Genomic DNA, 17,491 nt, shown 5'->3' with positions numbered 1-17,491 from the left:
GCAAAATTACACAAAAATACATAATTCCTATCATACTGAACAGAACCCCCACATTCAACCTATCCCCAGATGGGTTGGATCTGAGCGCTCAATATATCCAAACAGCGCTCAGATCCCACAAACACAGTCAAGTCACCATGGGGTTTAAGTCTAGCATGGGCTGATGAGAGGGTCCATAGTCATGAGGCAGGAGGCTCATGACTACAATTTACAGGTATTTAGATAAGGGTCCTCCCTCACTATTTTTAGGATGAGGGGGTTAGGTAGAATTTATTTTTTGGGGGAGAGGGGGGTGACTAGGGTGTAATGGATCGACGGGCACCCCGACTGGGTACCTCCATTGATGGATGTTCCTAGCGCTTCCTGAGGACTCAAAGCACTGCAGCAGACACCACAATCACAGAACGAGAGAAGCATACGAATGCTCTCAAGCATTGAATGCTGTAAACAGCTGAACAGGAAAAGCATACAATCAGCTTACACTCCTGGCAATCAGCATACAATCCAATTCACCCAATAACGAGACGACACTTCGTTTTGAGGGTCAAGCAGAACTGACTGTACTGGCACATACAGCCTCTTTTATTCCCAATCCACAAATTTAGAACTGCCCACAGGGTTTTATAGAACAACCAATCAATCCGTACAATACACACATACACTCAGACACAAAATCCTCCCCTCTGCCTGTGATATGATTAGTGAACACAATGGTTAATACAATTATCACAGGAAGAGAAATACAGTTTTTACTAAATATTAATAACTTCCAAAATATACATGCCACAAACATGCCACACATATTCAAACTCAACCACACTTTAATTATAAACATAGTCAAAATTCAGCCAATTCCATCCAGGGGTTAAAAAGTTAAGTGAAAGTCCTAGTTGACCAAATGAAGCATGGCTTTTCTGCCCAAAACCAGTTTCACAGAGTCTTCTATCCTGGAGATAATTGGGAAGTAATCCAATTATCTCTAAGAACAGAGGCAAATCTCCATTAGCCACATGGTAGCAAAATACAATAAAATACATAAAAATATATAACTGTGCAGCTATTGCATAAAACATATACATTCAACATATCCCCAGATAGCTTAGACCTGAGTGCACATTATGACTGAATGACGCTCACACCACATACATACAGTTCAATTGCCATCGAGACAAAGTCTTTCACATAGTCTTTCGTTATACGAATGGGCTCCATGGCATAGCTATCTGGGGTAACACTGCTCACATAGGGAAAGTACAGAATTACCCGGCTTTTGGGTCTTTGCAGGGGAAAATCAAGCATTTTAACATGGGGCCATAGTCACAGGGCAGGAGGCTGGCAATCAGTCTTCTCCAATGCCCAGTGGTTTTTATTTAGGGCCCCCACCCGCCGCTCAGGGGTGGGGGCCAGGGGGAGGATATTAGGTCCCTCCCCCCAATTTGTATTTATGGCCCCCACCCACCGCTCAGAAGTGGGGGCCGGGGGGGGGGGAGGCAGTAGGTCCCCCCCTTATTGTTATTTAGGGCCCCCACCTGCCGCTCAGGGGTGGGTGCCGGGGGGAGGCCATTGGGTCCCACCCCCCAATTTTTATTCATGGCCCCCACCCACCGCTCAATGGTGGGGGCTGGGGTAGGACAATAGGTGTTCACCTTATTTTGGGGGCAATAGGTCCCCCCTTTAGTTTAAAAGCCCCCACTCGCGTGTCGTGGGTGGGGGCTCAGGTGGGGGGAATGTTTTTTTTTTTTTTTTTTAACAGTGAGCAGCCATAGGCTGCTTACTGTTTAATAGACATGCCCCTACTCGCGGTATAGCAAGTAGGGGCATTAGTTAATAATACTAAGTAACCAGCTTATATAGAGGCTGGGTCACATGCTGCACTGGCCAATCACAGCCATGCCATTTCTGATCTGAAGAGGTGCATTCAAATTGTAAAATACATTCTGAAATTTTGAAATATATATATATTTTTAAATCTATGTGTTTGTAATCTAAATTGTGATTTTTAAACACAGTGGCTTTGAGTTGCAACATTATGTATCCTAAACATAATAACATAAAGTATCATAGCATTGTATTTATATGTTTCCAAGTAAGCAATATTCAAAACCTTTATAAGATGACAAGTGTTTGGAGTTTGAAATTTGGCCTTGACCCTCTTAATCTGCAACAGATTTCAGAGACTCAAGCACTCCATTTATTTAGATTTTTTTTCTGCAGGTAACATTGCAACATTTGGGTAACAGTTTGCTAATCCAAGGAAAAATCTGACTGTCGCTTTTGAATCAAGAAGGATGTTTTTTTTCACGAATTGTGGCAAAATTGCAAATCACTTCAAATTGTTTTGTTTTGTTTCGTTTTTTTTGCTTTCCTTTGGGTTAATAGCAGTAAAAAAAGTTATGTGAAGGGCTCAACTAAAAGTGGCACTGTCACGCCGGATCTACCTTTCCCCAATTGCTTCTTTTTTTCTTCCTCTCTCAAAATCTTTTCTTTATTTTCTTCCTTTCTGATCTAGTTTTCTATAAAACATAAGATAACATAGGGACTACTTGCCTTATGCATTTTTCCTACGCTTGACCGTCTTTGACCGAAGGAGGAGTTAAAGGGACACTCCAGGCACCCAGACCACTTCTGCCCATTGGAGAACTCCCACTACTCCTAACCCTGCAAGTATAATTATTGCAGTTTTCTATAAACTGCAATAATTACTTTGCAGGGTTAACTCCACCTCTAGTGGCTGTCAACTAGACAGCCACTAGAGGTCACTTCCTCCTTCATAGCACAGGAAACCTGTGCTAGAGCGTCGCTGGACGTCCTCACGCTGTGTGAGGACCTCCAGCGTCGCTCATTTCCCCATAGGAAAGCATTGAAATAATTTTTCAATGCTTTCCTATGGGGAGATGTAATGCGCATGCGCGGCATTGCCGCGCATGCGCATTAGGTCTCCTCAGCCGGTGGGCGGGATCAGTCTCGCCCACCGGCCCACGCAATACAGAGGAGGAGCGGCGCGGAGGAGGAGACAGCGGTGAGGGACATCGTCGCTGCCTCAGGTAAGTGACTGAAGGGTTTTCACCCCTTCAGTAACTGGGGATTGGGGGGTGGGAGGGAGAGAAACCTTCCAGTGCCAGGAAAACGGATCGTTTTCCTGGCACTGGAGTTTCCCTTTAAGTCAGCTCTATTACCTGTCTTGGAGAAAGTACTCCTCCTTCTCCTTGACACAGGAAATAGAACGGATTTAAACTCCTCCTTTGATCATAGAAAGTCAAGTGTAGGAGAAATACGTAAGACAAAATAGTCCCTACTTTGTCTTTTGTTTTAATGAAAACTAGGTCAGAAATAAAGAAAAGTAGAACAGATTCTGAGGAATTAAAAATGAAGTGATTGGGGAAAGGTAAATTAAGTTTCTGAGAGAGGAAGAGAAGAGGAAACAATAGGAGAAAGGTAAGTTCAGCATGACAGTGCCGCTTTAATGGACTTCAGCCTATATTACTATGTAACTGTGCAACTATTGCTCCTTTTGTCAAGAACCTATTTCAAATCATATACATTTATTTGATACTGAAGAGGACAGCAGGGCCAATGCTTTAAAGGAACTCTATAGGGTCATAAATATCTATTCCTGACCCTATAGTGTTAAAAACACTATCTAGCCCCCCTGGTCCACCGTTGCCTCTCCTAAATATAGTAAGATATTACCTTTATTACAGTATGCTGGTGCTAGCTCTGCCCCTGATCTGCTTCCTTAGCTAACATCATCATCACTATGCTTTTCCATAGGCCCTGGCCAATCAGCATTTCCTTATAGAGATGCATTGAATCAATGCATCTCTATGAGGAATGTTCCATGTCCCCATGCAGAGGGTGTAGACACGGAATATCAGTGCTGCACACTGTGCAGCACAGACCAAGGAAGCACCTCTAGTAGCCATCTGAAAAGACAGTGCTTACAAAAAAAAAAGCCTGCAGGGACAGACTAAACTCCTGCTAGCAAAAACGGTGAAGGGGGAGGCGGTGCCACAGGTGAAATAAAATATAAATAAATAAATAGACCTGATTATAAACTATACAAGCACATATACAAGACACTATATAAGAGAAAATACATACAAGATAAAAAAACAAAAAGAGTTTAAAATATGGATAATGAATAATCAAGAGTTCAAGATTAAGTCCAAAAGAGTCTATGCCTGATAAATGCAGCAAAAACAGTCCAAATAAAATAAGTCAATCACAATCTTGTCAGGGGAAGTAATCCTCAGTAACATATAGACATGGGATATTCGTGAAATCCATATGAAAAAAATAAAAAGACAGCAAATAATGGTGCAGTATATCCCATCCGGTACTAAGTACTATGTTTAGAGGTCTATATGGTCCTACTCACGTTTTCCAGAGCTATAAGACTAGCTCTAGTGTGGATGGCATACAGTGGTACAATCCCCACTTATGGGATACGTGAAGTTTTGTAGTAGATGGATATCATGTTGGTATAAGGACCATATGAAATGTAAAACAAACAATAATAGTGCTTATTGTATAAGTAATACCAAGTGGTTACTCACATTTTATTGAGCAGGCAGACTGCTCAATGGATAAAGCCTGAGTGGTATAATCCCCACCAAGGATTCTTTGGATTAAAACTGTCATATTTCATGTAGACAGTTATTAATATTTTGGGTAATAGAATTTGGTTGCTAAACTTTTCAATAGTTTATAACACATGCCTACTCTGCCCCCTCCCCCCCCCTCTCACACTCTCCTTTTCCCCTCCCCAGTCGTAAATACCTTCTTATGACTGTTCTATCCCTATTCCTCAGGCCTCACTTCACAATCAACTCAGTGAAGACTGCATTTTTTCTCCCCACTTCCCACTCACCCTCCCCTCCTCCCGCCCACCCAGGCTCCCCTTAAAGATATAGCATGCTCCTCCAGCTGTTTGAGATTCTCACCCAATTACCTCTTCATTCCCCTAACATCTTACCAATAGCTTCTCTCTGTTAACTCTTTCAGCCATCACCTCCAAACTTCCCCTGCTACCTCTTGTCTCAAATCCCCATGGTTTCCTTTAGATTGTAAGCTCACGGGCCATCTAGCCAAGCACTTTGTATAAAAGAGCTCCAATGGCTAGATATCAGCTTATGGGCAGGGCTCTCTTACCTCTTGTATTTGTATGTGTATATTGTACGTTTCTCCACTAATTGTACAGCGCTGCAGAATCTGTGTGCGCTTTATAAATAGCAATAATAAATAATAATTATAAATAAATTCTCACTGGAACAAACTCTGATGCCAGGTAAAAATAAATAAAAGAGTAAAATGGCTGACTCACAAGTTGAAAGTGGCCAAAATACCTTTAATAAATTACAGCAATTAAAATACCACAATGCGTTTCTCCCCTTAGGGCTTTCTCAAGTGGATAAAAAAAATCATGCTAGTAGTACATTTTATAAACCCTTTCCGAAGATTGAAAAGTTGTCACTCGCACGGTCCTTACCGTAAAAGAATTGGTTAAAGCAGAGTGCTTGGATTTCTGGGGTTTTTGCTGATAATCCAACATTATAATTTTTCTGGTAATCCCATTATGTTCCACTTGATGTGTGCTATCTATAGTTCTTTAATCCAGCAATCTCTCTAAGCCATATGTTTACTATTTTATCATAAATCAACATTGTGTGTTTTGGGAAATGGTCACTTTAAAATATGGAACCTGGAGCCTTTTATCCATAGAATTAAATGCGTAATCTGTCTTCCTCTGCTTCTAAAATTCAACCTCGTCTATTGTCCTAAGGGGTTTGCCTGTCACTACACATTAAAATGGCAAACTATCCATGTGGAAGACTGTGTTAGTTTATTGTGTACCATAAGCCTCTGGCAAAAAGCAGCTCACTTATCCAAGGCTATGGGTAGCCGGAAGAGGAGGAATAGTTTATAGTGACACTGTCTACTGTCTCCTACCTACCCAGCAGGCCCGTCACTGTTTAGAATGATAAATATTTGCCCTGTATGGAGCTTGCGTGTCAAATATTGAAGAACCATAAAACATCTGAATATTTATTGACTTCTTTTGGTATGTGATGGCAAGTGCAATATTTCTTAACAACAACAGAAGCAGCTAATGTTCTAGCAAAATTAAACCCTCTAAAGCAACATAGAGAACCTCCACAAATCTATTCAACCTTGCTCTTGTTAGTGTGAAAACCCTATGGCTAATACATATGGCTAACATTTAATGGGGATTCTGATCTGGTGTAATGGACCTTATCACTACAAAAACTACCAAAGTTAGTGCCTGATTCTCAAAATAAACTTGATTCTGAGTCGGTTTAGCAGCATAGAACAGGCCCAATCCATGGCTCTGGCATGAATGCTAATAAACTAATACAAGTCTTGACCCTACTCATTCCTGGTCACTTGCTTCTTAAAGGGACACTATAGTCACCATAACCATTACAGGTTAATGGCAGTGTTTACATTAGTGCCAAGTAACACCTCTTTTGGCAGTCACTCACACGGCCACTAGAGGTGTTTTCTATGTCAGTGCTGCACTGTGTGCAACATTGGCATTGGACATTTCAATGCTCTGCATGGAGATGCTGAACATTCCCCATAGAGATAGATTGATTCAATGCATGTTTACGAGGAGATGCTGATTGGCGCAGCACAGTATTTTGCTGTCCATGTGCAATAGCTAGGGGGGGGCCCATCGAGTGGCGTATGCACTTAGGACTACCCGATGGGTAATGCTGAACAGGGGCCCGGTCAGGCTCTTAAATACCTGTGTTGCTTGACCGGGCACCTGTTCAGCATTACCCATTAGGTGGCCCTAATTACATACCATATGCCACTCGATGGGCACCTCTTGCCCCTGTAATATCGGCCGTCTGGAAGGAAATGAAAATCAGTCACTTCCTCCAAGCTTCAAAGTGAGTGCGCCATGCAAAAGGGAGGAAGCAGTAGTGGCACACACAGGCAGAGAGAGAGGAGGCAGCATGGAGTTAGAGAAGGCAGCACAGTGGCAGAGGAGCAAGAAAAGAGCAGCTCCAGAACCCACAATCCCATTCACCTCAGCCAGCAACAGGACCTCAAGCAAGCCATACTCCTGCACACAAAAATGTTTACAGAAGTGTGGCTGCACATATTATTATGACATGTGTGTGTCTATGTATGTCAGATTTTGTGCATATATGTCAGTGTTTGTATCTGTGTGTCAGGGTGTGTTTATATCAGTGTGTGTATCTATGTGTCAGGGTGTGTATATATCAGTGTGTGTGTATCTGTGTGTCAGGGTGTGTTTATATCAATGTGTGTATCTACGTGTCAGAGTGTATATATATATCAGTGTGTGTTTTTATCTGTGTGTCAGGGTGTGTATATATCAGTGTGTGTAACGGAGACGGGCACCCCGACTGGGTACCTCCGTTAAAGGATGCTCCTAGCGTTTCCTGAGGACTCCAAGCACTCTGGCAGACACCATCATCACCGAACCGGAGAAGCATTTAAATTCTCTCAAGCATATGAATGCTATAAACAGCTGAATAGGCAAAACCATACGAATAAGTTTAGACTCCTAGCAGTCAAACTGGAACAGCATACAATAAATCCTTCCCCAATAATGAGACGGCACTTCACTTTGAGGGTTAAGCAGGAACTCCAGATTTATTCACACCTCCTTTTAAGACATTCTCCCATGCAAGGGAGGGATTTACAATAATCATTACAATAGCCACTCCCATAGATGTTACCTCCCACACATCTCCTCCCCTTAGATTAACACTTAACATAATTATACAGTACACACTTTTCCACAATTATTGCATATAAACCTTTAAATATGGTACCCCCTGGTAGCCCTGATCTGGGTGAGGAACATATCCAAAATTCACCGAGATCAGACCAGGGGTTCGGGAGTTATGGGCAGGTAAAGATTTGACTGACCGCATGGGTAAAGTATCCGAAAATAGTTCCATGTATTTTGGCCCTGCGGTCGGTCACAGAAAAGGGAATGGAAACACACGAATTGACTGGGTTATGGAGCTTGGAGAGGATTCGTATGAATCCCCTTGTACGTGGGATCCTTTCTACCAAACGGCGGGCCGTTCGGTAGTTTCTGCACAAATTGCTGGAAGTCTGGAGGTTTCAGCGGTGTTTGCCCAGTCGAGTGTCCGATTTTAGTTCCAGACACTCAACGGCAAAACACCGCTGTTCGGGAGTTTAAGATGGCCGCCGCCACGTGTTTGTTTCCCGAATGGCGGTCACCCAGAGGACAAAGAACACATTACATAGATTGCCAATTACCCGTTTACAACATTGTTGCAAACGGTAATTGGAGGCACACTTATTCCTGGGTGATCTGGTTGTTCGGTAGTTTCACTCAATATAATGAATGGAGTGATTCTACCGAACAATCAGAGGAATGCTGCATACACATATACAATTTAACCGAACACACAGAAACATACATAATATAAAAGACATCCTTACTGTAATCTGCTACAAAGTCTTAAAGGGGTATTGTTCCCAAAAAGTCATAGTATTTCCCTGGCCGGTTCTTAAAGGGCCAGTAAGGTCATACACAATCCCTTATGTCCACTCAAGGGGTTTAAAGGGTCCCATCTTCCCGGGACCATAATCACTGGGCAGGAGGCGAGCAAGCAGTCCCTTCCAGGAAACTGGGGCAGACTCTGGTACAGGGTCCAGTCCGCTACAGTGTGTGTGTGTGTGTGTGTGTGTATCTGTGTGTCAGGATGTGTATATATAAGTGTGTGTATCCAGTGGGGTACTAAAGGGGGGTGGGGAGGAGGCGGTACGCCCAGGGTGCCACCAAGTAGGGGGTACCATTACAGTAAGACACAAAAGATGGAATAGCACTAAGTTGAGGGTAAGTCTCTCCTAAAAACCCAAATGAACAAACAATAATACAGAGCAATTGGGTACGCCAGGGGGTTAGGGATCAAGGGGATACTCAATAAGACAAATAATAAACAGATAATACACTTTCAGTCAGATAATGTAAAATATTTAATACGTATAAAAGACAAGCAAAAGAGTCCAGGATGAGGTATGAGAGTGTAGAAAAGTCTATAAAAGTTTGCCTGTATCTTCAGGTAAATATGTCTTCCAGGTAATCAAAATCCAGGGACATAAAAGAAAAGAAAGAGTACCAATAGTGCAATATGTATAAAATATAATAAAAACTCCTAGTGCTCTCTATATAAAATGATAAAACCAGGAGTAAAAATAAATGAATAATACTCACATTTAGCTGAGCAGATAACCCACTCAGTATAATCAGCGTGGGTGGTATAATCCCCACCAAGGATACTTTGCGAGATCTACTGGAATAATAAAAAACTGTATGCCAGGTAAAAAAAGGAAGAAAAAATGTATATGGTACTAATAGTGGTAGTAAAAGTTACCAAAAACCTTTATTGGAACAATAACAATGATAAAATGTGTCCACAATGTGTTTCAGTGGCACTGGCCTTGTTCAAGTGGTTTTCAAGGGGGTACCATGACCCTGGTTTGGGGGCTGGAGGGGGATGTGTGAGCTGTGCGACCGCACAGTGCCCCATGGTAGTTAGGGTGCCGGGCGGCCAGAACAGTTTACACACGCAGAGGCCAGCTGAACTGGCCGCACGGAAGGAAAGTGGGGGCAGAGCTAAGAAAAGCCAAACCGCTGCTTTTACTGCTGCACATGGAGGTGAAGCAAGAAGGAATCCCTGCTTCTCCAACTAACAGGCTCCAGGGAAGAACTTCAGTGAACCCACTTCTCTTCAGCCCATACTGTCTGTAAGTAAGAGTGTGTGTGTATGTGTGTGTGTGTGTGACTGACTGTCTGCCTGTGTGTGTGTGTGTAACTATCTGCCTGTAACTGTGTGTGTGAGACTGTTTGCCTGCCTGTAACTGTGTGTGTGTTTTTGTGTAACTGTCTGCCTGTAACTGTGTGTATGTGTGTGTGACTGCATGCCTGTAACTGTGTGTGTGTGTGTGTGTGTCTGCATGCCTGTAACTGTGTGTGTGACTGCCTGTGACTGTGTGTTCCTGTCTGCCTGTAAATGTGTGTGTGGCTAACTGTGTGTGTGTGACTCTCTTCCTGTGACTGTGTGTGTGTGAGTGACTGTATATGTGACTGTCTGCCTGTAACTGTGTGTGTGACTGTCTGGCTACGACTGTGTGTGACTACCTGTAACTGACTGTGTTTGTAACTGTCTGCCTATAACTGTGTATGTGACTGTCTGCATGTGACTGTTTGATGTTGCCTGTAACCGTGTGTTTGACTATCTGTCTGTGACTGTGTGCGTGTGACTGTTTGCATGTGACTGTGTGATGCTGCTTGTAACTGTGTGTGTGTGTGACTGTCTGCCTGTGACTGTGTTTGTGTGTGAATGTATATGTGACTGTCCGCCTGTAACGTGTGTGTCACTGACTTGCTACGACTGTGTGTGACTGCCTGTAACTGACTGTGTGTGTGTAACTGTCTGCCAGTAACTGTGCATGTGACTGCCTGTTACCCTCTGCATGTGACTGTGCGTATGACTGTCTGCCTGCAACTGTGTGTGACTGTATGCCTGTAACTGTGTATGTGACTGTCTGCCTGTAACTGTGTGTGTGGGGGTGCAGGGATTTTGTAGAAGGGGGCAGGGGTGTTGTATTGGGACAGGAGTCTTTATAAGGGGGGGCTGAGCAGGGGATTTGTCGCAGGGGGTTGCTGGGGTTTTGTAGACAGGGGGCAGTACAAGGTTTGTAGAAGGGTGCTGACAGGGTTTTTCAAAGTGTACAAAAAATGTTTTGGAGGGGAAAGGGGAGCGGGATCCGCCCCGGGTGGCAAATGCTCTGTGTGTCAGGGCATATGCATGTGTCTGTATGTCAGGGTGTTTATCTGTATGCCATTGTGTCAGAGTGTGTATATGTTAGTGTGCACATGTGCCAAGGTATGTGCATATGTCAGTGTGTGTATGTGTTGGTGTGAGAATCTATGTGTGTATTTGCAAGCATGCATATGAATTTGTGTGTATGTGTCAGTGTGTTTTTATGTGTGTATCTGTGTGTTCATGTGTATGTATTATATGTCCTGCAATCTAACACAAATATTACATGCCAACACAACCCTGCATTTATGCTCCACAATTATATACAAACACACTTCTGGAATAAAAGGGAATCATGACGGAATATTTCCGTCATGTGTCCTTAAGGGGTTAAACACCAATACTACACACAAATGTACATCTACACTTCAAAGCCAACATTCCATGTAAACACACTCCTGCGGTCAAATGCAATTGTGTTATATGCTGAAGGTTCAATTGCAAATAATTTTTACTTTACTACTTGATGATTTATTCTTATAATCAATTTGCTGAATTCATGGAAGAATCTATGTACCGTCCTTAATCGATCATGCTTTCATTTACTATATTATTAGTATTGCTTCTTGTTTCTTGTTCCTCCAGATTTCAGACACAGTTGAGCTTCTCAATTCCGTAGTGAAAAGCGACCTTACGCAGCTGGAGGAGGTCTTCTCTAAACGCCCAGAATATTTGGTAATTGTTCGGAACACCAGGCGGCAAGTGGAATCTGTGGCTCAATACTTGGCAGAAATCTCCTTCTGGAAGGGAGTTGATCTGAATCCAAATGTGGTGGCGGAACAAGTTAATTTCATTGAGGATTATAGGTGAGAATTACGGAGCTCTTGTTAAATGGTAATTTAATAACCTCAGGACAAACACAATCATTGACTCGGTGTTTTACAGGTGACTGAAATGCTTCCAAAGACATAGGGAACGTTTCCAAACCTGAAATTTGTGCTCAGTACCAAATTTCAAATTAAAGGCGGCCTGAGCAATTTGGGAGTGGTAGTCAATCTGCAGCCGAAGGGGCATCAGCTGATTACCTAGCTTGTGTTGCTGAAGAGCTGTCACAGAGTTGGAGAAAATGTAGCAAGTCCCTGTTAACGATAGGGATAACTAAACTTAACAGTTAGGCTTGCTGAGGATCATGGGATGTATAGTTCATAAACATCAATGCTGGTTAGTCAGGAAACCACTGACTTTGATGCACCCCTTCAGCAAGCATTTTCCATAAAGGTCCACATGGAAAGGTATCCTACATGATTTAAAGTGATATTCAGTCATGCAAATAATTGGTTGTACTGCTGACTGACTTTAACCTCATGGCATGATAAATTGCATTCTTGGTAGTTTGAACACATATCCTGTTCATTCTGAGATTTTTGTTTTTAAAAAATTGGGGTTCTCTGTTGTGATGGATAAAATGCAGATTGCAGATAGTTTGTTATATTTGATGTTACTGTGCTTTTTTACTCCAAGCACCATGACCGCTTCAGTGATTCAAAGTTGCCATGGTGCCTGGAGTCTGTATGTGCAGCATTTCGCTACAGTTTAACAATTTTGCTGTCACAGGTGCATGATGAAGGCCTCATTAGGCAGCCCAGAACAAAAGGTCTGTGTTGACTAATGTCAATTCTGTGCATATTGTTATGAGTTGCATTCATTGGCTGAGAGTGATCAACTAATGCTCTCAGTGAATGAATGGCCACCTTGGTTGGCATCAGGCTCTACAGAAACTGGATGCACATCACTAGCCATACAGGTTCTTCAGTGCAGGGCGGGAATCCAGGTAAGAAAAAACGTTGTGAGCTTTACTGATTATGATGCTTGGAGTAAACCTTTAATAGTTAGAGTAAGATACATTACAGCAGGCATCCAGGTGTAGATATAATACAACTCCGATGACGCCCAGGTCCAATTAGTCAATTACAGTGGCGTACACATGACCTATGGGGCCCCGGTGCGAAAATTGATCCGTGGGCCCCCCCCGCACGCTTACTCTGCGTGGGCCGGGGCCGCAACACATGGCGGCGGCACCTGGTCGCAGGGGTTGCAGGGCTGCGACCCCTGCGACCGCGGTATGTACACCAGTGCATGCAGATGCACACCCACTTAAAGGACCACTACAGACACCCAGATCACATCAGCTCAATGAAGTGGTCTGGGTGTCAGGTCCCTCTAGTTTTAACCCTGCAGCTGAAAGCATAGCAGTTTCAGAGAAACTGCTATGTTTCACTGAGGGTTAATCCAGCCTCTAGTGGCTGTCTCACTGACAGCCGATAGAGGAGCTTCCGCGATTCTCAGACACTGAACGTCCATAGAAAAGCATTGAGTAATGCTTTCCTATGGGCGGTTTGAATGCGCGCATGGCTCTTGCTGTGCATGCGCATTCGGAGCTGAGAGGCGGAGGGATCCCCAGCGCCAAAGGAGTCCGGCGCTGGAGAAAGGTAAGTGCTGAAGACACACACATACACACTCTCACGAACAGACGCATACACACTAGCTAACAGACACACACATTTACTGACAGAGACACACTCAGCGACAGACATACATACACACACTCACTAACAGACATCAAACAGACTCACTAATACAAACACACTCAGTAACAGACACACACAGTAACACACTCACTGACACTCAGCAGCAGACACACTCAACAGACACACTCACTGACACTCACACTAACACACAGTAACACTCACAGTAACACTAACACACACACTAATACTCACAGTAACACTAACACACACACTAACACTCACAGTAACACTAACACACACGCTAACACTCACAGTAACACACACACTAACACTAACACACACACTAACACTCACAGTAACACTAACACACACACTAACACTCACAGTAAAACACACACTAACACACACAGTAACACTAACACTCACAGTAACACTAACACACAGACTAACACTCACAGTAACACTAACACACACACTAACACTCACAGTAACACTAACACACACGCTAACACTCACAGTAACACACACACTAACACTAACACACACACTAACACTCACAGTAACACTAACACTCACAGTAAAACACACACTAACACACACAGTAACACTAACACTCACAGTAACACTAACACACAGACTAACACTCACAGTAACACTAACACACACACTAACACTCACAGTAACACTAACACACACAGTAACACTAACACACACACTAACACACAGTAAAACACACAATAACACACACAGTAACACTAACACACACACTGACACTCACAGTAACACACACACTAACACTAACACACACACTAACACTCACAGTAACACTAACACACACACTAACACTCACAGTAAAAGACACACTAACACTCACAGTAACACTAACACACGCTAACACTCACAGTAACACACACACTAACACACACACTAACACTCACACACACACTAACACTCACAGTAAAACACACACTAACACACACAGTAACACTAACACACACACTAACACACACACTAACACTCACAGTAACACTAACACTCACAGTAACACTCACAGTAACACTAACACACACACTCACTAACACTCACACTAACACTCACAGTAAAACACACACACTAACACTCACAGTAACACATTTTTAAATTTTTTTATTTAACCCCCCCAGCCTCCTTACCTTTTGGAGTGCTGAGGGGATTCCCTGGGGTCCAGTGGTGCTGCTGGGCTCCTGGGGGGCCGGTCCTGCGGGCGCGCGAGGGAGCACTCTCCCCTGAGTGGTTCCTCTTCAGCTCCCTCGCGCGCCGCGTACTGATACCGGCGCCGGAAGATGACGTCATCTTCCGGCTCCGGTATCACTGTGGTGCGTGAGGGAGCTGAAGAGGAACCACTCAGGGGAGAGTGCTCCCTCGCGTGCCCGCGGGACCGGCCAGCCGGGTGACAGCAGGGCCAGCCTCAGGGGGCCCGGAGGTGGCCGGCTCCTGGGCCCCCCAGGAGAAGAGGCTGGCCAAGTGACATACATACCGGGTCGCAGGGGCGGCCGGGCCCCCTAGTGGGCTGGGCCCGGTCGCAGCCACGACCCCTGCGACCCTGGTATGTACGCCACTGGTCAATTAGTTGATCTCGTTCAGTATTTTCTGGCCATAAATCTCCATAGATTTGTTTTCATTTTCTACTTACAGTTGTATTCAAAATGAGTTAATCCCAATTGAAAATCGGATTTATTGTCAAAATGTACAGACTTTCAGCTGTTTGCAATGAACAAATCAAACAAAAGCAATAGAAATAGCTCAACACAACAAATGCTTTAAGTGCCATTTCTGAATGTTAGATCCACAGTATGCATTGATGTAGGTTAATTAGATCCACTATATTGTATTACTGTAGGTTCATTCGATCCACTGTACTGTATTACTGTAGGTTAACTAGATTTATTATACTGTAATACAGTGTAAATGGCAATAATAATATGATTAACTTTACGGTATTACTGTAGGTTAATTTGATTCACTACACTATATTACTGCATGGTGGATGCACAATATGTTTAGATACAATGTACTGTACGCATTCGGGTTAATTAGATTCACAGTATGTTTTACTGTAGCTTAATTAAATTCACTATACTGTATCACTGTAGATTAATGAGATTTAATATAGGTTATCACTGTAGATTAAATATATTTACCATCCGGTATCACTGTAGGTTAATTAGATCTGCTATACTGTATTACTGTAGGTTAATTAGATCTACTATATTGTATCACTGTAGGTTAATTAGATCTACTATATTGTATCACTGTAGGTTAATTAGATCTGCTATATTGTATCACTGTAGGTTAATTAGATCTGCTATATTGTATCACTGTAAGTTAATTATATCTGCTATATTGTATCACTGTAGGTTAATTAGATCAACAATAATATATTACGGTGGGTTAATTAGAACCACCATTACTACTCTGGGTTAAATAGATTCACTATGCTATATAACTTTAGGTTAATTAGATTCACTATGCTATATCACTGTAGGTTAATTAGATTGACTATACTGTATCACTGTAGGATAAATAGGTTCACACTATTGTATTTCTGTATGTTAGATCCACAGTCTGGTATAACTCATATTAACCCCTTAAGGACCAAACTTCTGGAATAAAAGGGAATCATCATTAAAACACTATTAAGGTGACCGCTCCCCACTTTCCCCCCTTAAATAAGTAGAAAACTTAACTTTATTCCAGCGGGGCATGGGCCCATTGGTGCTGGCCCCGCTCCAATCCACCTCCTTGGCTGAGATCATCATAATGGATGATCTCAGCCAATCTAATGCTTCCCATAGGAAAGCATTGGGAGGCTTTTACGAATGTGTGGAAAAACGCTACGCTGTGCATATCATCATCTCTCTGCCATGCTAGGCGTGGAGACGTTGAACGTGCTGCACATTGTAATTGCCACTGGAGCAGCAATGTAAACACTGAAAATGCAGTTTTTACATATATGAGCCAGCAGGGAAATACTATACACACCAAAACAACTACATTAAGCTATATTTGTTCAGGTGACTCCCTTTAAATACATCAACAATACAGAATTACTGTAGGCTGGAGAGGTTCTCAGTAATGTATTACTTTTTGATTAATTCGGTTCACAATACTGCATTACTGCATAGGCTAGACAGTACTAGTCAGAGAGTATCTTTATTTCAGGATTATTCACTAAACCCAGAATTTTGGTGAGTTAAATCCAAAATTGTCGAACTCATCCGTAGCCACAACTTGACTAGATTCGCCTTGGTGTTGCTCTTTGGATTTAAAGGGACACTATAGCATTAGGAATAGCAAATTGTTAGGAAAACATGTATTCCTAACACTAGTGTCCTAATCCCTATTAAGGTTCACACCCACCCCATAGACAAGTAAAAATTAGTGGAAAAAAGGTTTCACTTAACTTTTTCCAAGTATTGAGACTCACCTGGTATTGCTGCAAGCTCCTCCTCCAGCGACATCATCCTGGAGGCATTGCTTCAGGGATGATCCTTCAATCAAATGCTTCTCATAGGGAAGAATTTAATCCAATGCTTCCCTGTGAGCTGCATTTGAGGATGAACAAGTTCCTCTTGGACGTTGATCATCTTATAAACAAGTAAAACTCGGTTGTGCCAGCGTAAGAGCCTCTAGTGGCTGTCGGGAAGATAGCCACTAGAGATGTGTTTAGTCCTGCAATCAGTATTAAATTAAGGCCCATGTCCGATTTTGAGTGCAATTTATATTTTAATGATGCTGTTCATTGAATCGGATCAATGCCCCAAGTACTTAAATACAAATGAACACCTATTGTCTGATAATTCCTACAATCTTAACCTACTTACCACTCACAAAGCATTTGTTTTTACACATTATGTTGCTATGTTGGGGGCACATGTAGTCTTTGGAATGTATGTTTAAAGGTACAGTAAAGTCATCCATACCACTTATCTTAATGAAGTGGACCGCGTGCATTGGTTCTGTATGTTTAAACCCTCAAGTCAGAACGTTGCCGTTTTGCAAAAAGAGCACTGTTTTCCATGTAGGGTTAAATATACCTCAAGTGACTGTCATACTGACAACCAATAGAGGCACTTCAACTGCACTAACTGAGTAAAAAAGATTCAATGCTTTCCTGTGAGA

General features: G+C 42.7%; 1 protein-coding gene across 2 annotated transcripts in view; it reads left to right on the top strand.

The window, feature by feature from the left end:
- TTYH1 (tweety family member 1) overlaps positions 1–17,491 on the top strand; it is a 134,297-nt gene that overhangs the window by 85,917 nt on the left and 30,889 nt on the right. For both annotated transcript variants that reach the window (XM_063437190.1, XM_063437191.1), the window contains exon 4: positions 11,448–11,668. In XM_063437190.1, coding sequence (XP_063293260.1) covers positions 11,448–11,668 — 221 coding nt within the window. The remainder of the gene's footprint in view (positions 1–11,447; positions 11,669–17,491) is intronic.

Source organism: Pelobates fuscus, chromosome 11 (assembly GCF_036172605.1).
Source record: "Pelobates fuscus isolate aPelFus1 chromosome 11, aPelFus1.pri, whole genome shotgun sequence".
NCBI classification, from domain to species: Eukaryota; Metazoa; Chordata; class Amphibia; order Anura; family Pelobatidae; genus Pelobates; species Pelobates fuscus.
The sequence above is the reverse complement of the archived record's forward strand: the minus strand, read 5'-3'. Positions and strand labels throughout refer to the sequence as shown.